The 26,012-nt window shown below is 37.8% G+C and overlaps 1 protein-coding gene across 1 annotated transcript in view; it reads left to right on the top strand.

Moving 5' to 3' along the window:
* Nucleotides 1-26,012, top strand: part of LOC124789975 (aminopeptidase N-like) — a 91,303-nt gene that overhangs the window by 13,020 nt on the left and 52,271 nt on the right. The window contains exon 2 of the mRNA XM_047257515.1: nucleotides 8,029-8,193. Within this exon, the coding sequence (XP_047113471.1) occupies nucleotides 8,029-8,193 (165 nt within the window). The remainder of the gene's footprint in view (nucleotides 1-8,028; nucleotides 8,194-26,012) is intronic.

Below are 26,012 nucleotides of genomic sequence, written 5' to 3'. Positions count from 1 at the left end.
GTTAGATGGGTATTTCGCAGACTTTCCAGGTGTTTCTGCGCTTAAAAGGTAGAATCTTCTCAATGGAAGAACAGTGGACGCTGGCCCTAGTACTACCTCGAAATGCGAGTGCAGTTTTTTGTTTGAAACCATTCATACACTGCCAGGGAGAGAAATTTTCTCATCACCATCGTACTTTGGGAACGATAGAGTTTCTGATAACCCTCTCTGTGCTCAAAGCCACATGTTGACTTATGACTAGTAGGCCGTTGCGACCAGCTGTCACTTTAACAGGTGACTTCCGAGTCCTGTTTTGAACGTTGAATACACGGAGTGAGGCCAACGAAAATGCTACAAATATAGTGGAACATTGCGTCCTCTACATAAAGCAAGACTCAGTCGGACTACTGAGTACAACATGTTCTCGGATTAACGGCGACAACGAACCGATCGTTTATCAGAGACATTTTCGGATAATTTATTCGCCGCGAAAAACTGAAGGATTAATTACACATTTGTTACAGAACAGTTCAGCGAACCTTCATGGGTAGGAGGCTGCAAAAGAAATTAATGTTGCTTGCAGCTTCGCTAATGATGATACATCGACGAAAGAAACTTGAATTTGCTCGACAGCATCGATACTTGATGTGTTCTGACTGGCAACGGGTAAGGTTCTCCTATAAGTTGCACTTCATGCTTTATCCGTCGAATGAACATCTGAATGTTTCTACATGAAACACTTTGCATCCATGATTGGAAGAGCAAAAGACGATAGGAGCAGCTGTACATTCTAGGGAATATTCCGTAGAATTCTCTAGGACGATGGTCCCATTTTGAAGACGCTCAATTCCTTACAAACTCATCACCAACAAGTAGTTAACGCCCAGTGTTTCTCCTTTTGGAAGGCATCATTTGACTAGTTTGGTTACGAATCTGCAATCAGATGCCACAAGATGTTTGCCTTCTGTTGTGAGGACGAGGTTTACTGGTAGATGATTATTTATTCTGCGAGCGTTTGTATAGCTTTAAGCCTAGTTTACACGACGACACTAGGTTGCAGGCAACTGCGCTACCGGCCACTGCGCATGCTCGCCGCGCGTTTGCGCAACTCGATGGTGAAACTAAACACTTTCGGTGTGTTCGAACTCTGGCGACACTAGTTACATGAATTTTGAGGTTATGTGTGTTCGTAGCGCGTAGATAAACTGAAATATGAAGTGTGGAACGGAGAATAATGTTCGATTTTTGGATATCTATGTTTGTGGGATTTCAGTGATGCTAATTACAAAAATAAGCAACATATTGCTGCCATTGAGAACGTCATGTTTCGATCATTAACATAGATGGTTTGACAATAGCTGAGCTGCAGGGCAAAATTTATTGAGTTAGGAGATCATATACAGCTGAAATATATATATATATATATATATAAAAGCAAGTGTAATTCTAACTGTGGAAATGCTCTCGTCTACAAGACTAAAATCCCATCGTTCGAGTTGGCCAATTTTTTGTTAAGTAATATTGTTGACAGGAGGGAAGGCTATACAAATTCAAGAAGCTTCATTTTTTATTCGATATTCATCTATTTAAAACGTCGCTACAGTGCTCCCCATTCACATATGGTAGAATTTTGAAATATTGCCACTGTAGAGATCTGTCTTCAAGAGAGTAGTTTGCAAACAATTCTCTTCGTAATGCGGCCTGCTTCGAATTATGTATTGTTGATAATCTTAATAATTATTACAGTCAATGTTAATAATTGTTGGTGTTAATGAAATAGCGTCATCACCAACTAAAACCGTATCTTATAGCATGCCAAGTGTTCTCGATTGTAATGCATGCAATATGATATGTAATTTCAGTTGTTGCGACAGTGCTTCACGCAATACAGTACCTTTATTCCTTATGGCATAATTAACTATTTGGAAGAAACGTGAACAGTTCTGGTGACATTCTAAGATAATTAAAAGAACTTCTTGGGTCTCCTATTATAAATCATTTCAGCAAGGATGCTCAGCAACCGAGCTGACGTCTTTTCTATATCCAGTCACGAATCGAAAGACGTTTCTTATTTTTTTCTTAAGCAGCGATTCCACGCAACAAGCTTTAACTCCATCACAACTCGTTGTGACGTGCAGCTGCCGAAACTTTCATTTCAGACACGACTCAGGAACCCACAAAACGATGAAACTGATGTGTATACTGGGTTCGCAATATCCACAGTCAAATATGAAATCATTTGCGTGCAACTCATTCCACGCAACGAGTGGCGCAACCAGCCGGCCGCGGTGGTCTAGCGGTTCTAGGCGCTCAGTCCGGAGCCGCGCGACTGCTACGGTCGCAGGTTCGAATCCTGCCTCGGGCATGGATGTGTGTGATATCCTTACGTTAGTTAGGTTTAAGTAGTTCTAAGTTCTAGGGGACTGATGACCATAGATGTTAAGTCCCATAGTGCTCAGAGCCATTTGAACCATTTTTGAGTGGCGCAACCCAATGTCATCGTGTAAACAAGGCTTAGTGAGGTGAATGTTAGGAGGAGCTTAGTAACAGTACGTAGACTGCTTCTAGCAAGTGCTTGGATTAATAGTACATTCATTGTTCTATATAATATTGAAAACGCCTATTATGTATGGATTTAGGGCGAATTTTCCACTGCCCAGAAACATTTGGAAGTTGTGTTGGGCACAGTCGACAGGATGCAGGTAGATGCCTCATACTGCGATGGAATGAGGCACATACAGCGAATGTAGGAGCAATACTGTTGCAGCACCTTCAGATATTTCTGACATGGCACGATTTATAGTTATCTGATAGTGCAACGACGATCACTTACAGGATCGCAAATCTCTGGTCGGAAGGTGAAAGTGAATACTGACTGATCTCCTTAGTCCTTAAAAACATGTTTGAGATCTTGCTGATTGCTGAGGGTACATCTTAAGTCAGTATGGTACTCCTCATCTTTCGGGAATAGGAGTGACAAGTGGGTTTGTTGTTCATTGGAAGTTTCAGTAATAGCCTGGTAACTGAGTGTCTTAAGGAAATAGCAAGGAGGTAGGGATGTAAGGTTAGTGTCCAGTCAGTATGCTTACTAGGGTTTCTCATCCACAATGTAAAGGATACTCTGCCACCAACTACTAAGGGCACTGGGTGTAGCTGACTGCAAACCATTGCTTATATCAGCAGGTTCGACACCTGCTGCCTGGGTTCAGAGATTGTCTTTGGAACCTACACTGCGGCTGACCAAAGTGATCAAGACAGTTAGCCACACACATGAGGTGGAATCTGAGTTAACATTTCACTGCATTGTGCCCAGAACCAATCTCGTTTCTTTGATTTGGAGCCATGTGGAGGATCTGATTCAGAGGCTCATACAATACTGTGATGGTTCTCAATAAGGATTCCTCAATCTACACTGTGGGGTTGGGATTTGTAGGACCCTGCATAATAAGTAGGAGAAAGCTACATGTAAGAATGATCAGTTGATTGATTTGGGGGAGGGCACCAAACATTGAGGTCAACTGTCCCAACGGATTAGGGGAGGATGGAGAAGGAAGTCGGCTGTGCTCTTTCAAAGGAACCACCCCAGCATTTGCCTGAAGCGATTTAGGGAAATAGGGAAACCTAAATTAGGATAGCCAGACGTGGGTTTGAACCATTATCCTCCCAAATACGAGTCCAGTGTGCTAACCACAGTGCCATCTCGCACAGTCATTGGAAATGACTACAAGGGTAGAGGAGTACATGTGACGTGTACATGTGGATGTATTAAGGTAGAGAATCCCATCCAAATGTCTGATAAATTATGTTCTTATTACGCAGAGAGATAAATATCAGCCTCATTCATTATAGGATATCGCATTCATCATGGCAGCTTGGAGAAAGAAAAGTTAATGTAGTCCATGGAAATTTCCAAGAACTAGTCTCACTTATGAATGGCGTCAGATCAGAAGTGAATAGGAACAAAAATTTAAATTCCGATTGGAAAGTGTATCCCAAGGATAGTCTGGAAAATAGCATATTCACCCACAAAGTGACAGGATATTAGACCTAAATGTATGCCTCAACATTCCCCTACATTGCAGTTAATGTACATAAAAAATCCAGATTAGTTGCTTAGTACTATGAAACTCCAGCAGTATAGGTTTAGAAAATATGTATTACAATCTAATTGATCAAGTCATAGGAATGCTCCAATATGCAGTGACATAAGAATAAGTGACATAACTGCTACCCCAGAATCATGAATGTTGATAGCAGTTTATCATCTTCACCACAGATCCTTTTCAGACTCAGAAACTTGGCATAGTGGTAAGCGCACTGACTCATACTCAAGGACAGCACGGTTTAAAAGTCTGTTGGGTCATCCAAATCTAAATTGTATACAGTTTCTCTAAACTGCTTTTAATGGAAACAAGGGGAATTGATTTGGAAAGGCCATCATCAAATTTAGTTGATATAAAATGGGGCTACCAACACACATTTTGTGTGCAGCCCCATTTTATATCTGCTATCAGCTGAAATCCAAATCAACATCCAGCATCTCATATTCAATTCAATAAAAAAAGAAAAAAAAAACGAATTTCGTAAATAAAAATAAATAAAAAGAACAATAAAAGTACAATTTTCACCGAATATAAAAATAGCTTAAAAATCAGAAAAATCTTAAATTTTGGGTGAATATGAAAATAATGAAAATCAATTAATTAAAAATTTTTAACTGAATCAAAATCCCTGCACACAAAAAGAATTAAAGTTTTTTGACAATAAATTTTAACATGATTATTTTTTCTGATAATTTTTTACTAATCTTTATTTTTATTTATACTTTTTTATTATTATATTTTTTAAATTAATGTTTTATTTCAGAAATTATAATAAATAAATACATGACTGCTGTGTGGGACAAATTTAAATTTGATAAAAGCATTTTTAATAAACCAAAAGAGAAAAAATTAAAGGTAATATTAATAAAAATTATTTTAAACCATCTTTAATATAGAATATTTGAGGAGTAAAAAAACGTAATGAAGGTACTGTTATATGAAATAATATGGTTATGAATCTATTTTTACTTATAAAGAAAGTGTTATAGATATTTGGGAAGAAATAGAAGAATCAAATTCTCTGTCTTTTCACTGTAAAAAAATTTGTGAATTATCATGAAAATCGTGATCTTTATTATTACATCTTTATTAAGATAATTATGATTTACTAAAAATTTGGGATTATTGTAATTCGCCAAATATATTAAGTTTTTTAAACTGTCAAGACAAAAGATTAAAGGAAGCACTTGCTTCTAAATTAGCAAAAGAAAATAGAAATTTTTACTTTCATGTCATGTCTAGCCAAATGAAATTTAGAAAATCTAAGTCTTAAGGAACTAATTAAAATTAATAAACTAAATAAAATTCCACAACCTTCTTTGTTTACAAGAAATTTTCAGTTTCCTGTTCTCCTTCACAGTCTATAAAAATTTGTTATTTTTACGCTCGTAATACTGTCACAAAATGGTTCTGTAACTTGTTACCATTTTTCTGATACATTTTCTACTTTTGTGTAGATAATACCTGCTAGATTTGTAATAAAATTATTATTATTTAAATGTTCTTTTTGGTGATTTTGTTTTATTTCCAAGAAATTCTCATATCGAATATTTTTTTATTTGTAGTACACGTTTTATTTCTAGCACACTTCATTTTCAGCCCCCATTTAGATTAGAAAAATTGAATGACTGTTTAACAAATAATTATAATTTTTGTATGCAAAGACCATATAAAGAAGAAGTTATTAATAGTTAACAACAACAACACCAGAAGTGACTGCATAAGATCGATAAATTCTAATTCCAGAGTAAAAATCTACAATTAATTTGCTTGCCACTCAACAGGAATACAAAAGAATATGAAATTAGACGCTATTTTAATGATAAAAACCCAAGTGATACTTCAGTTTGTATAGTTTCTTATGGTAAAAAGAGTGTAACTTATGATATTCAATACAGAATATAAAGAGAAGATTTAAAAAAAACTTCTTTAATTTTTATACTTATATTTTGAGGAACTTCTAAAAATAAAATATATATTTAAATCTTTTTTGTGCTCATTCTAGTTCATAATCAGGATCATATTTAACAAGAGCTACTCTAACTTCTACATTTTCAAAAACAATTTTAGCTTCAAATGGTAATGTGTCTTTTATTTCGACACCAGCATTATTTTTATCAGCTCATCTAAGAATAACATCTGCAGCACTAGAACTTGAAGTAAAAATAACAGTTAAATCTGTATTTTTGCGTCAATGTTATAGAAATTCTACCAGAGGAATTAGATTTAAATGTTTCTCACACTGCCATCGAAAAATTGTTGTAGGAAGGACAGATATCTATTTACTTTCTATTACACGCAGCTGTTCATAAAGTTCATCAAAGGACATCTTGGAGACAAACAAAGTTTAACGAGGATCAAATGAAGGTTAACAAACGGTCAAACGAAAATTAAACAAAGCACAAACATTAAAAAACATCGGCGTTAAACGTTAAAAATAAAAAAAATAAAATTTTAAAAAATTATCTTAAATTTTTATATTTATTTTTCTAAAAACTTCAAAGAATAATACAAAAACTACTATATAACGTTTTATTATATGTGGCAAATTACAATAATCACTATATGAAACTTTCTGGCAGATTAAAACTGTGCGGCAGACTGAGACTCAAACTTGGGACCTATACCTTTCGTGGGCAAGTGCTCTACCATTATAGCTACCCAAGCATGACTCACGCCCTGTTCTCACAGCTTTACTTCTGCCAGTACCTCGTCTCCTACCTTCCAAACTTTACAGAAGCTCTCCAGCAAACCTTGCAACACTAGCACCCCTGAAAGAAAGGATACTGCAGAGACATGGCCTAGCCACAGCCTAGGGGATGTTTCCAGAATGATATTTTCACTCTGCAGTGGAGTGTGCGCTGATATGAAACTTCCTGATAGATTAAAACTGTGTGCCAGACCGAAACTCGAATTGGGACCTTTGCCTTTCTCGGGCAAGTGCTCTACTGAGTTCGAGTCTCAGTCTGGCACATAGTTTTAATCTGCCTGGAACTTTCACATCAGCACACACTCTGCTGCAGAGTGAAAATCTCGTTCTGGAATCACTATATGTTTTGAGTAAATCATAATAATCACAGTTAAGATGTAATAATAGATGATCCAAAAATGTTTTTATAGTAATGAAAAGGAGAGAATTTGACTTTTCTGTTTTTTCCTGAATAGCTGTAATATTTTCTTTATAAGTAAAAATAAATTCATGACCATATTCTTTCATATAATCAAAAGCCCCTTTTTGTGTTTTACTTCTCAAATATTCTGTATTTGAAGATGGTTTAAAACACAAATATTACATTAAAATTTTTCTCCCTTAGTTTCTTAAAAATATTTTTGTCAGTTTTATTAGTCATATTTTTATTTGTTATTATTTATAAGGAAAACATTTATTAGAAATATTAAAATAATAGAAAATTAAAAAACAAAAATGAAAAATGAAAAATGTTAATATTTGTTCTCCAGAAATTTTAATTATTTTTCATGTGCAGGCTTTTTGATTGACGTAAAAAATTTTAATTTACTGATTTTCATTTATTTTCATATTCAGTTAAAATTTTCATTTTCTGAATTTTTTAAATTAATTTTATTTGTGGTTAAAATATAGTTTTACTGATGTTTACATTTATTTTGTTTGTGAAATTCGTTTTTATTTTATTTTCATCAAAATAAGTAAGATGCGGTAGAAATGGATTCGGAAATTGGCTGATATTACACATAAAATGGAGCTGCACATGAAATGCTTGCTGGTAGCTGCATTTTATACCTACTATTTTCCATCCTCATTCTAGTCCAGTCTGCTGTTTTTCACAGCTTATGATCTCATCTACTTTGTCAGTCACTTTTTTCGTTTGTAATTTTGTGTGCATTAGTGAATGAGTAAGCTACTAATGTACTAATACTGTGACTCACTTGAGTGCATCTGTTATGAACAACATTGCTGTTTTTTCAGGGTTGACCCAGACATGAAAAGTGTTGTGTACTGTGAAGGTGTGCGCCAGGGTGGTGATGAGGCATACAACTTCTTGCAGGAGCAGTACCAAAACACCAATGTCATCTCTGAGATGAATGAAATTTCAAGTGCATTCTCATGCCAATCTAATAGTACATCTATCAGGTGAGGAAGCCAGTCTCATCTAAGTGATAAGGATCTTTGATCTTAACTTGATTGTCAGGTAATTTGTTCAGAGGTGGGTTCACTGGAACACCTTCCCACCAAAATATAGAACTCCAATCTGAACTCTAGAACAGAAAAGTATACATACAGACTGATTCTGTGTTTTGTGTCATGGTTACCTAAACAGCATCTTATTTAAAATTGATATTTATTACCAGCAACGAGTACCATCGGAAAGTAAATGCACTGAAAAGTGAGAGTAAGAATTCCAAATCTTTAAAGAGGCCTTGGAAAGAAGTGTAGTCAACTTCTTTAAACAATATTTTTAATGCTCACTTTACTTGAATGAATACTTCTTTCTTTTTACATTTGTGCCATTGTAGCAGAAAACATCCAGACACCAGCAGAAAGCAATAGTATGCTAAATCAGATATCATTATGGGCTCAAATGTATATAGTGAAATTATGGTACTTCTGAATTCGAAATAGCAATCTTACCACCTTTAATTAGATTTTTTTGTTATTTTGCTAAGTCAATTTGATGGTTGATACCAGCATTTTGAAGTTCAAAATTTTCCTCCCACCATCTTCAGTTTCTCATGATTTCCCTAAATCTTTTCAGGCAAATGTCAAGATGATTACCCAACCACAGTAAGAGTCAGTTCCCTCTTTCATTCTTATCCGACAGCTCAAGTGCTACATTTCCCAGGAACTAAACGTCCGAAAACACAAACCTCTTGTATTAATTCCTTGCACACTGCAATGTATTTTCTTGTGAATCACAGTGGATGTAGTAGTACAAATCATGAAACTAAACTCACTCTCTCCATAAACTGAATTTGTTTCAGGAATGGCGGAATTAATTTTATTAGTATAATATGATACATATGCCATAGTTAGTCAACAGTCATTCATTACTGAAAGAATTATTTAATCAATATAACAAAGGCTAATGGATAACTAAACAAATAATGTTTTTTGCCTTGCTTCACAAATTTTATTACGGTTACTTCTCAACCTGGGTTTCGGGTTACAAGCCTATTTTCAAGTACATTACTAATTTAGTTAATTTATAATGTTTCACCAAGAACCTTCAGTTGATTCAGTGTAAATTCTAATGGCTAATTCATTGCATTTTTGTGTGACTATCACATTTAATATTAGGGAGTATTATGTATTATGTTTATTAGCTACCTACTTCAAGCAGAGAATCAGAGGTAAATTACTGGTGTTGTGACCTCTGCTCTAACAACTTCATCTATGGCCAGTCTCAGAGGTATAATAACATATCATTCATTGCATACCCTTCACTAATACTTATGAGATGATGACTTCATAATCTAAAACCTCTAGAAGGTTCATTTTCATTTGAAATTAATTAAGTCTCCTGTAATGAATTGTGTCACATTATGACTTTTATTCCACTGTCAAAAGCTTTTCCATTTAATTTTTTGCAATAGGTCAGGAGTTATTATGGCTGTTTTAATTAAATTACAGAAAATAATCTCAGTTCCCTTCTCTGAGGCAAAGTAAAATAAAACCAAATGGGGTAATTGAATAACTGAAGTCCTGTTCTGAATTTCATCTTACTGTGAACATAGTGATCCATGTTTATCCACAGATATTTTAAGTGTAATTACAATAATACAAGTCCACACACACACACACACACACACACGAACACACACACACACACACACACACACACACACACACACACACACACACATGACCATTGCCTGTGTCTGCTGAGGTCAGACTGATCTGGACCAAGGATGAGAACACCCCATGTATATTCCCCCAGAAACTCAACACCTTCTCCCCTATTCACTTCAATTTATCCTTCTTAACCTAACATGCTACCTTCGTCAATCCTGACCCCCCATTCTCAAGGATGACTACATCAGTACCTCACTCCATATCAAACCTACCAGACACCAGCAATACCTGCACTTCAACATCTGCCTCCTATTCCATACCAAGACGTCCGTTCCATAGAGACTAGCCACCCATGGTTGTCATATCTGCAGTGACAAGCAGTCCATCTATAAATACAGTAATACACCGCATTTAGACAACAGATGGGACAGAGCAATAACGATGTAAATCAAATTTATTACAATGGTCAGCAAAAAAAAATTATTTATCGGTACAGTATTATGCACTGCAATAATGTAAACTGAAATCATTGTGACATAGAAGACTTCATAAAATGTAACAACGTCATCTAACAAATAATTTTTCTTCTTCTCATGTAAAATTTCCTCAAAGCACACTAATAAATCATTCCCCATTTTTAGCAGAAATCTACATTTCATTGGAGTTGATTTTTTTATAATTTGTAGACCATTTTCAATTGAACTGAGACCTTGTGTCAATTTTGCAACCATCTTTGATCTTCTGATTGAACTGGGTCTAAAGAACCAGATTGCTCAATGTTTTGCTCTTGCTCATGCATTTCTATAAGCTCATTGATTGTCAGTTCCCAATTTTGTGAAACCAACAGTTCTTGAATGTCGTCCCCATCTCCCTCTAAATTTAATTATCTGGCAAGATAATATACTTCTTCAATCACATTATCATTCTAATCAGGGTTTCAGTGGTAAAAAAATGGACAAAGTTTTTATGTGAAATTTCATTGCATGATTATGCAATGATTCTCAAGGAATCTAAAACACTCAATAGCTTCTGAAAATCTTTTGTAGAGAGCTCACTGTTTTGTCTCTTAGTTCTATGAGAATGCTCAGATGGACATTTCTTAATGATCCCCTAGTCCAACAATGGAAAATCCGGGATGGAATGTAACAATACGAGAGAAGGAAAGTTGCTATTCACCACATAGCGGACATGCTGAGCCGCGATAGGCACAATAAAAAGATTCACACAAACATAGCTTTCAGCCATTAAGGCCTTTGTCAGAAGTACACACACACACACACACACACACACACACACACACACACACACACTCATGCAAGTGCAACTTGCACACACATCTGCAGTCTCAGAGAGCTAAAACTACACCACAGCTCTCTGAGACTGCAGATGTGTGTGCAAGTTGCACTTGCATGAGTGTGTGTGTGCATGTGTGTATGTGTGTCTACTGCTGACAAAGGCCTTAATCGCCAAAAGCTATGTTTGTGTGAAACTTTTTATTGTGCCTATCACGGCTCAGCATCTCTGCTATGTTGTGAGTAGCAACTTCCCTTCTCTCGTATTGTTGATTCCCTAGTCCATTCATTAAAGCAGGCTCATTGTATTGAGTGGCAAAAATACAACTTTCACACATGGGTCATAAATAATTGGAGTAACAGGAGGATGACACAGTGTGTCCTCAATTAATAGAATTACTTTAAATGGGATTTGTATTAATTGGCAATAATGTTCAACTTCAGGTATGAAGAAATGGTCAAATCAGTCCTCAAAAAGGAAAACTGCCACCCAAGCTTTGTCATTCAACTTCCAGATCACAGGCAACCCAGCTTTAAATATATTTTTAAAGCTCTTGGATTTCCTGAGTGATAAATTTTAATTTACAATTATCTGATGTATTTGCACCGGCCTTCACTGTCAGTCAATCTTTTCCCACTTTAAAGCCGGGAAAGGTTCTCTCTTCAAGCACAAAAAAGTTCTTTTAGACATCCTCTTCCACTTGCTGCTTCTCCACTTTCTGGGATGCTATGCCAATTACAATGATCTCTGAATTGGCTAAATCAACCATTATTAACTTTAAACACTTCATCTTTGTCTGCCTCCCCATTTTCTTCTTTCAGTCTCTCAAAAATCAGCTTAGCTTGAGAGCACACTATGTTTTGGTCAACAAGAGAATTTTTCACTCTTATTTAATTATCACATCATAGTTTTAACATTGTTTGCATCTGAGCAATAATGTCATGATGTCAACAAATTATATTTGAATTCAAAGCCTGAGCATTTTCGCAGCTTCCAGAATTTTGTCTTTACCTTTTATACTTGTTCTGCCTGTTAATTCCATTAGAACAAACTTGTTTGACAATTTATGAATTTTAATTTTTGCATTGAATTTTTGATAATTTTAAGTCTATGTTCTATTTTCTTCTCTTGTTTGATGATAATGAATCAGTTATGTTTCATTTGGATGACTTAGTTAGAATCTGTTAACCAAGCCAGCTCCATGGATAAACAGACTGTGCATGAAAAAATTCTGAACTTGTCATGAACCAATCATTATACGGGCAAAGTGGGAAACTAGAGGTGCTCAGATAGATGAATCATGCAATTGTGTAAAACGGTGTAGCATATTTCACAGTATTACTGCATAAACAAGGGTTCACTGAGCCTTTCACAGACCAACATCACTCTCCCTTCCTTGTACAGAAACAGATGTCTCATATGTTGTATCTCCAGTCACCTACTGCCCCCCAAATACCCACCATCTGGCCACAAAACAGCACTCCTTCATGACTTAGTATCACCCATGACCGGAGCAACTGGATCACATTCTCAACCAGTGTTTCAAATAACTCTTGCGATGCCCTGAAATGAGAAACACCCTGCCCACTATCCTTCCCACCCCTCACACGGTGGTATACTGTCACCCGCCATACCTATTCAATATCCTTGTCAGTCCCTATCCCACCCCTGCTTCCAATACCGCGCCTTATGGTTCATATCCCTAGAAATAGACATAGCTGCAAGACCTGTCCCATTTATCCCCTCACCACTATTTATTCCAGTCCAGTCACAGGCATCTCCTAACTCACTAAGGACAGAGCTACCTGTGAAAGCAGTCGTGTAATCTACAAACAAGCTGTAACCACTGTGCTGCTTTCTGTATGGGCATGAGAACTTAGATGCTGTCTGTCCACATGAATGACCACTGACAAACTTTGACCAAAAACCAGCTGGACCACCCAGTTGCTGAACATGCTGCTGAACATATTGTGCTTTACTTCAATGACAGCTTCACAGCCTATGCCATCTGATCTTTCCCAACACCATCAGATTTTCTGAAATGCACATGTGGTAACCCTCCCTGCAATATATCCTATGTTCCTGTAACCCTACCATCCCCTTCCCTTCTCTAACTCAGAACTACACAGCCGTCAGTTTCACCAATGCATCTACTAATCTTTCTTGATTTCTCTACATCTATCATTTTCCCTTCCCCCCTCCTCCCCCCAAACCGCCCAACTGCACCTATCATCCCTATTGTGTCCCCATCATATCCCTGCACACTTCCACAAGCAGCTCTCCCCCCCCCCCTCCTGCCCTCCTATCCCTCCCTCTCCCCACCACCCACAACAGACTGCTGCTCCCATCGGATGCAGTTGCAACTTACAGTCTGGCCACAGTAGCTAGAGGCAGGGGTTATGTATGTGTAAGTTTTGCTTTTATAAACATGAGTATCTTTACCACTTTGAAAGAAGATCTTTTGGCCAAAAGCCTGAGCATATAACAGTCTTTTCATTGTGCCTGTCTGTGACTCACCGTCTCTTCTATTTGGTGAGTAGTAATCTATCCATCTGACTTATGTTACGTAAGCAGACTGTTATTAAGGATTGTTTGTTATTAGATAATACATCATACACACACAGTTAATAATAATTGCTATTCTCGACTGTTGTGTTCTTTGTTTCATTTCCAATTGCTGAATGTGTTCTCCCATTCTGCAGTCTAAAAATTATGTACGCTGACAGAACAGATGAATCTAATGCCAACACCACCAAATCATATTCATTACCTGAACATAATTGACAAGTTTCCTGAAAGAAACTTTTCATATTTTACAATTCAATTGTAGCTTTTGGCTCTGGTTTCTGTGGGACAGATGTAGCAATGTTGTTATTACAATTGCTTTCACATGCTTTACAATATGTTAGGCTTTTCTTAACTGTGGAAATCTCCCAGTATTTTTTCACCTGCTTGTTCTGCTTCAGTAAGAATCTATAAGGTGAGAAACTTTAGGCCGCTAATAAGTTGTGTCACTGCTAATTTTAGAAATGAAACAATAACATGTGCAAAATCATTGTAGTAGCCATTGTTGTTGAATACCATATTTCATTTAATTGTGCTGTGTTCAGGCTTCATGTTTTAGAGTGAGTGATGAAGCAATTTGTGGTCTTTTGTGTGTACTACCTACGCTAACTTCGTGAAAAAGGAAGCTCACTATCCACAATGAGGATGAATTCTTGGCACCAAACAGGAAGTGGCAGGATAGAGGCTACTCTGTGTCCAGGAGATGCAGCCTACCCCCTCCACACTACTTTTCTTCCTGTAGCAGTCTATGAGCTGTGGTAGAGCTTGCTTCTTTACTTTCTGCACTCCTTTCAATATCGTCAACAAAATTTTACAAATAAAAATTGTTACACCTTGTAACTGTTATATTCTCTCACTTGGTATGCTGGTCACTAGAAGGAATATTATTTCTGTGTCAATCTGAAGAGTGATAAATGACCAACATATTTTTGAAACTATATCCAGACTTTTAAATGCTTAAAAAAATCCTTGATAATGGCCCTGGATGGAAAACGTGGTCTGTAACTTGCCTTCAAATGACTTTTCGTTCTTGCCATAAATCTCATGATTAATTCCTCTGGACCAGGAAAAACCTGATAGGGAACAGTACAACACAATATATCAAATATTAATAGTCCAGCTACACACAAGTTGCCAAGAAATAATGAGTGTTTTGAGAGGAAAGTGACTTAACCATTAACCATTCTGTATGGAAACCTCATGTAAATATATGTTCTATTTTCAGTGGTTTCTGAGACAACTTCTTTAAAACTATCAAGAACAATAATTGCGCTTAAATCAGTAAATTATTAGACAGTCACTTGTCATGTTTTATCATCAAATTCTTTTACTAATAATGTTGAAAAAATCCTTCACTTCATTCAGTAGGATTTGTTGTTTACGCGTGCAGATGTTGTTTTGCTGATTGAGACTCAATTTTTATCTTTACTGCAAGCATGTCCATTTCAAAAGTGTAAGCTACTCTTCCCTTGTTTCTAGGCTGTTGTTTAACCTGCTCCAGTGGTGGAGAAATGTCAGACAACCTTCAAGGAAATGTAATAAAAGGGGCTCAAACCTGGAACCTTTGCCTTCACGGAAGTTTACAGACTTGAGTCCCTGTTTGGCACACAGATTTAATTTCCCAGGAAGTTTCAAATCAGCACACACTCTGTTGCAGAGTGAAAATTCATTCTGGATTGTTATGGTTGATCAAACCACCAGGATAGGTTTCACTGAGATACTGTACAACTGATTTTGAGAAATGTGCTGCAGATGTCCCATTGGGAGTACTTGTCCATGTCTACATCAATACCTGTACTCTACAAGTCAATGTGTAGTGCATGGTGTAGGGTATGTCCCCCCTGTATTTTTCTGATTCCATTTGTGTATGGAGTGTAGGAAGAATGACTGCTTAAATGTCTCTGTGTGTGGTGTAATTCATCTAATCCTTTGGGAGAGATAGGTAGGAAGATGTAATATGTTTCTAAATCCTTACTTAATAGCCTACTCTTCTTGAAACTTTGTAAGTAGGCTTTCATGAGATAGTTGGCATCTACTTTGAAGTGTCTGTCAGTTCAGGTCGTACAGCATCTGAGTAATATACTTTTGTGCCTCAAAGAAACCTGAGTCCATTTGCGCTGCCAATCTGCATACAGATTCAATATCCCCTTTTAGTTCTCTTTGGTAAGGGCCTCATACATATGACCAAGTTTCTAGAAAGGGCCGCTTGAATGTTTGTAAATAACTTCCTTTGTAAACACATTGCATTTTCCCAGCATTCTACCACTGAACCAAGGTCTACCACCTGATCTATCTGTGTGGGTGTTGCATTTAACATCCATACAAACTCTTACAAACAGATATTTGTATGAGATGACTGGTTCAAAATTGGTTCAAATGGCTCTGAGCACTATGGGACTCAACATCTGAGGTCATCAGTCCCCTAGAACTTAGAACTATTTAAACCTAACTAACCTAAGGACACCACACACATCCATGCCCGAGGCAGGTTTCGAACCTGTGACCATAGCGGTCGTGCGGTTCCAGACTGAAGCGCCTAGAACCACAGGGCAATACTGGCTGGCTGATGACTGGTTCCATCTGTGACTCAATAATACTGTAGTCATAGAAAACTTTTGTTTTCATGTTTTGTGAAATGTGCTGTTTTTTGTATCTTAATGTTTAAAGTAAGTTGCCAGTCTTCAAACCACTTTCAAATCTTATCAAGATCTAATTGAATATTTGTACAGCTGCATTCTGACAGTACTTCATTATAGATAACTACACCATCTGCAAAAAGTCTGAGTTCACTATTAATATTGTCTGCTCAGCCATTAATATACAGCATTAACAACAAGGGCCCCAGCACACTTCCTTGGGACATGATTGAATTTACTCCTTCATCTGTCAATGAGTCTCCAACCAAGATAACAAGCTGTATTCTTCCTACCAGGATTCTTGATCCTGACACAAATGTTGTTTGATATCCTGAATGTTCATACTTTCATTAACAGGCACTGGAGCAGTACTGTATCAAAAGCTTTTCAGAAGTCAAGAAATAATGCATTTACCTTACTGGCTTGTTCCTTGTCAACTCCTGTTAACTCAGACACTGCTCTGATTGTTAAACGGCGATCTTGTCAAACAAGTTTACCGATTTTTTCAATGTTTGCATCAGTTTTTGCTGACAATGGTCTGCCAGTGTGAGTGTCATCACTGGTGTCTTCGCGGCCATCTTTAAATCGTTTAAACCACTCAAACACTTGTGTTCGCGATAAACAATCATTGCCGTACACTTGTTGTAACATTACAAACGTTTCACTTGCAGATTTTCCTAGTTTGAAACAAAATTTGATGTTAACACGCTGTTCTTTCTGTACACTCAACATTTTCCGACGCACAGACAAAACGTCAACTACTTGAAACAGACGCCACGGGCAGACTGAGTGCAGGAGGCAGATGAAACTCGAGCAGTAGGCGGAGCGAGAGTCACGTGACAGGCCACGCGACTTTCAGCCTTATTGCATTCGTTCCATGTTCGTTTCCAACCAAATGACACTCTTCCATTGCTCCATAGGCCAGGTTTTATAGCTCTGACACCACTTTTTCCAGTTAAATGCATTTGCATAAATGATGAATGGTTTTGGAATTTTTGCTCATCCTGCAGTTCCCAGTTATGGAGCTCCCTGCATGTTGTTTTGATGCTGGCAGGATTTGCAAGTGTAACATTCAGTTCTGCAATGACTCTTACAGCTATAGTCTTCTTACTTTTTGTCTCAGTCTCCTTCAATGACTATCTGTCATGGTCACTCAACACACACTTTCATCTGCATTCTCAATTAGTGGATGATGTTACTGTGCTTTTCCTGTATGCAGTATAAATCTTCAATACAGTGCCTCTTGAAACACCAAACACTTTGGCTCTCTTGGTTACTAATCATCAACCATACAAGCACCAACAATTTACCCATGTTCAAATTCACTTAGCTCCAGTATAATGCACTTACAAGAACACATAACACTGTTCTGACAGTGACTGACACTTGCAACATGCTGAGGTCATTGCTCGTGGTCAAAAACAACAGAAAAACCTGCAAGCTTGGATAGCATCTGCATTACGTTCAAGCATGCATTTCTTGTGGTATTTCCCCATTTCTGTCTAACCCCAGCAACTCATTATGTTTGAGCACAGAATAAGTTCTAAGATTCTATGATAACTGGATGTCACTGAAACAGGATGGTAGTCTTGTGCATCATTTCTGCTGTTCTTCTTGTAGTAGAATGTGGTCCATGCTTTCTCCTAAATATTCAATAACGTTCTACAAGCTATTAATTATTAGTGGATCTTTCAGTTTTCTTTTAAATTATTTAAGTTTGTTGTTCTTTGGATTTTACTTAGTAGTGCTTTGTAGAGAACTTTTGCTTTTTATAATCCACAGCCCTGATATACTGACATTGTGTGTACATCCCTATGAAAATCATCCTTGTTTAATGCTTATTTATCTCACTGTTCAGAGTTGAAAACTGCTGATAACTCTTAATGAAACAGGTACTTTCAAATATAAATACACTCCTGGAAATGGAAAAAAGAGCACATTGACACCGGTGTGTCAGACCCACCATACTTGCTCCGGACACTGCGACAGGGCTGTACAAGCAATGATCACACGCACGGCACAGCGGACACACCAGGAACCGTGGTGTTGGCCGTCGAATGGCACTAGCTGCGCAGCATTTGTGCACTGCCGCCGTCAGTGTCAGCCAGTTTGCCGTGGCATACGGAGCTCCATCGCAGTCTTTAACACTGGTAGCATGCCGCGACAGCGTGGACGTGAACCGTATGTACAGTTGACGGACTTTGAGCGAGGGCGTATAGTGGGCATGCGGGAGGCCGGGTGGACGTACCGCCAAATTGCTCAACACGTGGGGTGTGAGGTCTCCACAGTACATCGATGTTGTCGCCAGTGGTCGGCGGAAGGTGCACGTGCCCGTCGACCTGGGACCGGACCGCGGCGACGCACGGATGCACACCAAGACCGTAGGATCCTACGCAGTGCCGTAGGGGACCGCACCGCCACTTCCCAGCAAATTAGGGACACTGTTGCTCCTGGGGTATCGGCAAGGATCATTCGCAACCGTCTCCATGAAGCTGGGCTACGGTCCCGCACACCGTTAGGCCGTCTTCCGCTCACACCCCAACATCGTGCAGCCCGCCTCCAGTGGTGTCGCGACAGGCGTGAATGGAGGGACGAATGGAGACGTGTCATCTTCAGCGATGAGAGTCGCTTCTGCCTTGGTGCCAATGATGGTCGCATGCATGTTTGGCGCCGTGCAGGTGAGCGCCACAATCAGGATTGCATACGACCGAGGCACACAGGGCCAACACCCGGCATCATGGTGTGGGGAGCGATCTCCTACACTGGCCGTACACCACTGGTGATCGTCGAGGGGACACTGAATAGTGCACGGTACATCCAAACCGTCATCGAACCCATCGTTCTACCATTCCTAGACCAGCAAGGGAACTTGCTGTTCCAACAGGACAATGCACGTCCGCATGTATCCCGTGCCACCCAACGTGCTCTAGAAGGTGTAAGTCAACTACCCTGGCCAGCAAGAACTCCGGATCTGTCCCCCCATTGAGCATGTTTGGGACTGGATGAAGCGTCGTCTCACGCAGTCTGCACGTCTAGCACGAACGCTGGTCCAACTGAGGCACCAGGTGGAAATAGCATGGCAAGCCGTTCCACAGGACTACATCCAGCATCTCTATGATCATCTCCATGGGAGAATAGCAGCCTGCATTGCTGCGAAAGGTGGATATACACCGTACTAGTGCCGACATTGTGCATGCTCTGTTGCCTGTGTCTATGTGCCTGTGGTTCTGTCAGTGTGATCATGTGATGTATCTGACCCCAGGAATGTGTCAATAAAGTTTCCCCTTCTTGGGACAATGAATTCACGGTGTTCTTATTTCAATTTCCAGGAGTGTATTAATAACAGGGTCAGGTTTGTAATTCTTAAAATACATCGTCATGGTTGTCTGCAAGCAACACTTTTTGCTAATCTTACTGCTTTCATTTAAAGTTCGAAAGACTGCTGTGCAGTAATGTTTTTTTTTCCCAGAATAGTATACCATACCACAGTAGACCATGAACATGGGCATAATAAACATTTAACACTGTTTCAGCATTGCAACAATATTTGAGCATTCTTAGTTTGTGTCAGAATTTGCATAACCTTTTGTTAAGCATTTATACAAGTTTTCCCATGTTGGATATACATCCACCCATAACTTGAAAATTTTGTATGATTCTTTTGCTGAATATGGCAATTCTCCATTGTAAAATGTACATTGGTTTTAGTTTTATTTCTGATGTAGTTGAAGTTCATCTGTACAGTTTTCTTATCATTAACAGTTACCTTTAAACCATTTTTCTACTACTTCTACTGTTTTGTTCCTGCTGCAGCTCATAATCATTCTTTCCTTTCATAAAGTGGCTCAAATCATCAGCAAATAATACAGTATCTGCTGTTGAAATCTGTTGTGGTAGATAGTCAATTAAAAAAACCAAACATCAATGGGGCCCATACTGAACGCTGGAGCACCCCATAGTTGACTTTTTTATATTCAGAATTGTACACTTTATCTTCCTGAAAAATTTATGCTCTTTCTGCCCTATCAGATAAATAATAGGAAACACCAAAATGGTTTTAATGGTAGTAGATCATGACTTATAAGGTCAAAAGTTTTTAAAAAGTTCAAAAAAATTTATAGATTTGTTCATTATCCTCAAAACTTTTGTAAATGACTTTTAGGAAATTGAAGAGAGTTGTTTACTTAGATTTGTCTTCTCTGAAATCATTTTGTGCATTTAAAAGACCTTTGTTTTTGTTTAGGAAGTCTAGCAATTTATCATACATTGTTCTTTCAATTATTTGTTAATATACAGGTGACAGTGACAGTGGTCTGAAGTTTTTATTGTCAAACTTTTCATCACTTTTATAAACTGCTATTAGTGTTCACAGCTTAAGTCTACTTGTAAACAATCAAATGGAAATGAGGCAATGATTTTCTCAGCAAGTTCAGAGACAACTTTACCGACACGATATTTAGTAATTTTTTCAGGGACACCACTGTGGTTAACTCATGAAAAGATTTATTTCCACATTACACAGATGTATGAAGTTTGGATGACATTCAGTGGAGTAGGGACAAGATGGCGCCGAATGAAAAGTGTAACGACACGTCTGTCTCTACAAAAAAGGAAAAAATCAGCGGTTCTACATGTAAGCAATGCAGAAAACGTGTGATAAAAGAAATCTTATGCGTAAAGTGCAATTTTTGGCTTCATGAGAAGTGCGCAAAAGTGAACCTGAAATTCATTAGTGACGAAGTTCCGTGGACATGCACCGACTGTTTGCAGTGGGAAACATCAGAACTTGTAAGTACCATAAAGTCAAAAGAAGAAATAATTAAAGTGTTACAAAGTGATATCGGAACTCTCAAAAAAGAGATTCAGTCTCTGTAAGAAGAAAACGTAAAGCTAAAAAGTGAATCGGCAAGCTGCGTATGTGGAAACCCATTACAGAACAAAACAAACAAATGTGAGGACTCTTTTGTGCAAACTTCGTTCACGAGCAAAAAACAAAACCTTGAAAACTTACATGTGCATATTCCCGCAAAAACTATGGCAGAAAGCAAAACATGTGGAAATTCAATAAACTCGCGCGTGCAAACTCCGTTATTGGGAAGTAAACAAACCTGTGTAAACTCGCATATGCAAATCCCAGTGAAAACAGTGGCGGAAAACGATTCGTGCGGTAAATCTGTAAGCAAATATAAGTGGAAAACTGTGACGTATAAGAAAAAAGATAAATGTGAAAGAAATCCAGCAAAACAGATCGACAAAAGTGATTTCTTTGTTATCGGCGATTCCATGTTAAAAAATGTAGTGGTTCCGAACTGTAAAGTCGATGTTCGCCCTGGAATCCGACCACAGCAGATTGTGAAACATTTCAACAACATTAGGAACACGGAAAAATCCAACCAAAACAACAATGATTCCAACACAAATTTTAAAGGCGTGATAATTCACGTAGGGACAAACTCTATTAGAAGCAGCAGACAAGAAGAAATCATAAATGATATTCGTAATGTAATTCGGTCAGCCAAAGGTTTGTTTACAAGCTCCAGAATTGTTATCAACGGAATTCTACAAAGAAGATCGGTGAGTAACGCGTATACAAACAAAATAAACACCGGCATTAGGGAACAGTGCGACGAACTTGGTGTTGTGTTTGTTGACCCAAATAAATTTCTCGACGACAAATGTCTGGGTAGGGATGGCCTGCACCTAAACAGACTAGGTGCAATGACTTTCAGTAAAATGCTCCTGGATTTATGTAAAATTATAAAAAATAAGGGAAACTAATACGGTCTGCAGGGGGTGACTATCCAAGAATAACATATGCAAACAAAAAACGTGAGTGTAATCGTAATAAGGAAGCAGTTGAACCAAAACAGAACGACATTAAAACGAAAAAAAGTGGGAATGCAAATAGCGGTGGAAAAAATTACTTAACAGTTGTTCACCAAAATATATGTTCCCTAGCAAATAAGACCCAACAGCTAGAAGTGGAGCTGGAGTCTACAGAGTGCTCAGTTGTTTGTCTCACTGAGCATTGGTGCAATGAGGCTGAAATTAATCAGTTAGTCTTGCAGTCTTATAATTTAGCGTGTGCATACTGTAGGACTTCTATGAAGTGTGGAGGGTGTTGTATTTATGTAAAACAAAATTATCAGTATAAGACCAGAAGCGATTTATGTGTAATCAGTGAAGAGCAACATTTTGAACTGGCAGCAGTTGAAATCAGGGACCAATACAGGTGTAGGAATTTGATTATCTTATGTATATACAGATCTCCTAGTGGAGACTTCAGTATCTTCTTCTCCAAACTTAATCATGTTCTTGACAAGATATCCACTCCAAAGAACCACATTCTCATATGTGGAGACCTAAATGTGGATAAACTGAATCCTGATTCTACATGGGACTCATTACAAAGTCTTGCTCAAAGTTTCAATTTAGTTCCAATGGTTAACAGTGCAACCAGAATAACAAAATACTCAAAGACAGCTGTTGATCAGGTATTAACAGATTTAGGCAAAGAAAACTGTGAGGTGGTGGTAGCAGAGCTAGGATTATCTGATCACTCAGCTCAGATCATTAATATAAAAGTGGCTCCAAAAGAAACAAAGAAAATGCATATTTACAGACGATTTTTTTCTAAAAAAAATAGACATGAGTTTGCCAAACAGATAGCAGGACAAACATGGGACTCAGTATACTCAGAGGTAGATGCAAATGAAAAATTCAAAAATTTCATGACATTGTTTAAATTAAATTTTGAAGAAACATTTCCTAAAGTATTATGTCCATTACCAACAGCAGGAAAAAGCAAGTGGGTCACAAAAGGAATCAAAAAATCATCTGAAACACTAAAGTACCTGAGCTCCATTAAACACAGCCAAACTAATCCTGCTTTCTCACTCTTTTATAAAAGATATAGGAAAACATATAGGAAAATATTGTTTGCAGCAAAGAGAGCTCATAACTCCAAAATAGTGCACTCTGCTGAAAACAAAAATAAGGCAGTATGGAAGATTGTGAAGCAGGAAACTGGTACCAGGAAAATGAATCTGCCAAACTTGAAAATCAAAGAGGAAGGGACTTTAATAAAAGACCCAATATATTTGGCAAACTATATAAATGATTATTTTAGTAGCATAGGAATAAAATTACAGGAAAATTTTCTAACAGCCCCTCAGGTCAAAAAGCCAAATAATGGTGTATCACACTCAATGGTGTTATTCCCTACAACACAGGAAGAAGTCTATAAAGCAGTCAGCAAACTGAAAAACAAAAACTCAGCTGGTCTGGATGAAGTCCCCATTTTTATAATTAAGGACTGTATCAAGAACCTACTTCCACTTTTAGTTGATATTATAAATCAATCTTTCAAGCAGGGCTACTTTCCAGACTATTTAAAATATGCGAAATTACTACCTCTCTTCAAAAAAGGTGATGCAGGAATAATTGAAAATTATAGGCCAATTTCTCTACTATCATGCTTTGCAAAAATATTATAAACTATTATGAAAGATAGGCTAATCAATTATTTAAATAAATACAACTTACTGTCTGTTGACCAGTTTGGATTTCGATCAGGGAAAAGCACAGAATCAGCAACAGCACACCTCACAAAACACATTCTAGAAGCATTAGATAAAGGGAACTACACAACAGGTATATTTCTTGATCTAACTAAAGCATTTGATACAGTAGACCACAACATATTGTTAAATAAGTTAGATGAACTTGGAATTAGGGGACTTGTGAAAAAGTGGTTCCAGTCATATCTAAAAAATAGAAGACAGATAACTGAAATCTCACATATTTCAAGTTGCTCAAACTATATTGTAAAGGGAAATACAGAAGCGTCCGATCTTACCCGTCGGCTTTGACCCATGACGTCACAAATGTAGCGGAAACGACTATAAACGACAATTCCAATATGGCGGATATAAAAACATCGCATACGTATTATAAACACTGAAATACACAAGTTTCACAAAAAGCCTAATGACTCTAACGGGACAAGCGTGGGAAATTGGGGGTTTTTGGGTGGGGACAAACTAAATATACACAAATGTAGCCACCGACCGCCATACAAAACCACGCAAAACAACAAAATAAATCAACATCACAAAACTGACCAAATACCAAAAAACACATTCCTATCCAGAATCGGACACTTCCCTTGACCTATATAGCTCAACAGAACCTACCGATCACATCCTCCAATACAAAAAAAAAAAAAAAAAAACGAACACTTCCCTTACACCTACATACATCTACAACAGCTCCCAATCACATAAATTACGATCGAACACTTCCGTTGACCTATATAACTCAACAGAACCTACCGATCACATCCCCCAACACCAACCTAAAAAACCAACACTTCCCTTACACCTACATACATCTACAACAGCTCCCAATCACATAAATTACGATCGAACAAAGATAATAATAAACAAGTGGTACTCGAGGCCAGGCAGGGGGGGGCTGCGCCCCCCCCCCTGACCCCCCCCCGCCAAAAAAAAACCTCCCAACCTAACCTCGTATTCAGGGCTACGCTACAGATCAATGTGTAGGTCCCTAACGTCACGGGTCAAAGCCGACGCGTGAGATCGGATGTTTCTGTTGACACAAAACATACATCAAAAACAAAAAAAAAAAGAACTTACCTCAAAAAAGTTCCAGCCCCACAAACTAGATTGGCCACCACAATCACACACAAATGCACACACGCACGCACGCACGCGGGAAATACAGAAGCGTCCGATCAACAACTTCGGCGATTAAACCGAATAGTTGTAAGAACTTGATAACTTCTAACGGTGTCTTTCATATCCATTCCTGAACAAAAAACCACAACCAAATACACTCAATAACAAACTCACCCGACGTACAGCAATGAGCATTAAATTAAAACAAACGAAAACCATGAACACACCACCAGAGAGCACCACAAACAAAAACAAGACATCTACAAACACGCCACAATCGCAAAACAAACTCCGCGCCGTGATGACGTCACACAACACGCTTACGTCACGGGTCAAAGCCGACGAGTAAGATCGAAGGTTTCTGTTGACCCTTGTAAAGTATACTTCAGACCCAAATTATGTAAATATAGGTGTCCCACAGGGTAGTGTTCTTGGCCCAGTACTATTCCTCATTTACATAAACGACTTCCCACAGAGCATCAAGCATGGACAAACAATATTGTTTGCAGATGACTCAAATGTTCTAATCAGTGACAAATCACCAGATGCACTAAAAGAAAAAGCCGAACAAACACTAAACAGTGTACGTGAGTGGGCATCCAATAATAAACTAACACTAAATCTTAAAAAAACAAATGCTGTTAACTTCTATGTCTGCAAAAAACCACACTTTAACAACTTTAAGTTAAACGATGAAACTATAGAATGTGTAGACTACACAAAATTTCTTGGTATGCATGTTGACAGTCAGTTAAAGTGGGAAGAACATATTAAAATACTTAGTAACAGAATCGCTACAGCATGCTATGCTCTGAGAATTCTGACTGCAGTTTGTCATACTACATGTGTCAGATCTGTATATTTTTCTTATATCCACTCTGTTATTACCTATGGAATAATATTTTGGGGAGTCAACAGTAAAAATATTCAAATAGTTTTCAAATTACAAAAAAGAGCAATTCGTATA

This window comes from Schistocerca piceifrons, chromosome 3 (assembly GCF_021461385.2).
Source record: "Schistocerca piceifrons isolate TAMUIC-IGC-003096 chromosome 3, iqSchPice1.1, whole genome shotgun sequence".
NCBI lineage: Eukaryota > Metazoa > Arthropoda > Insecta > Orthoptera > Acrididae > Schistocerca > Schistocerca piceifrons.
The sequence above is the reverse complement of the archived record's forward strand: the minus strand, read 5'-3'. Positions and strand labels throughout refer to the sequence as shown.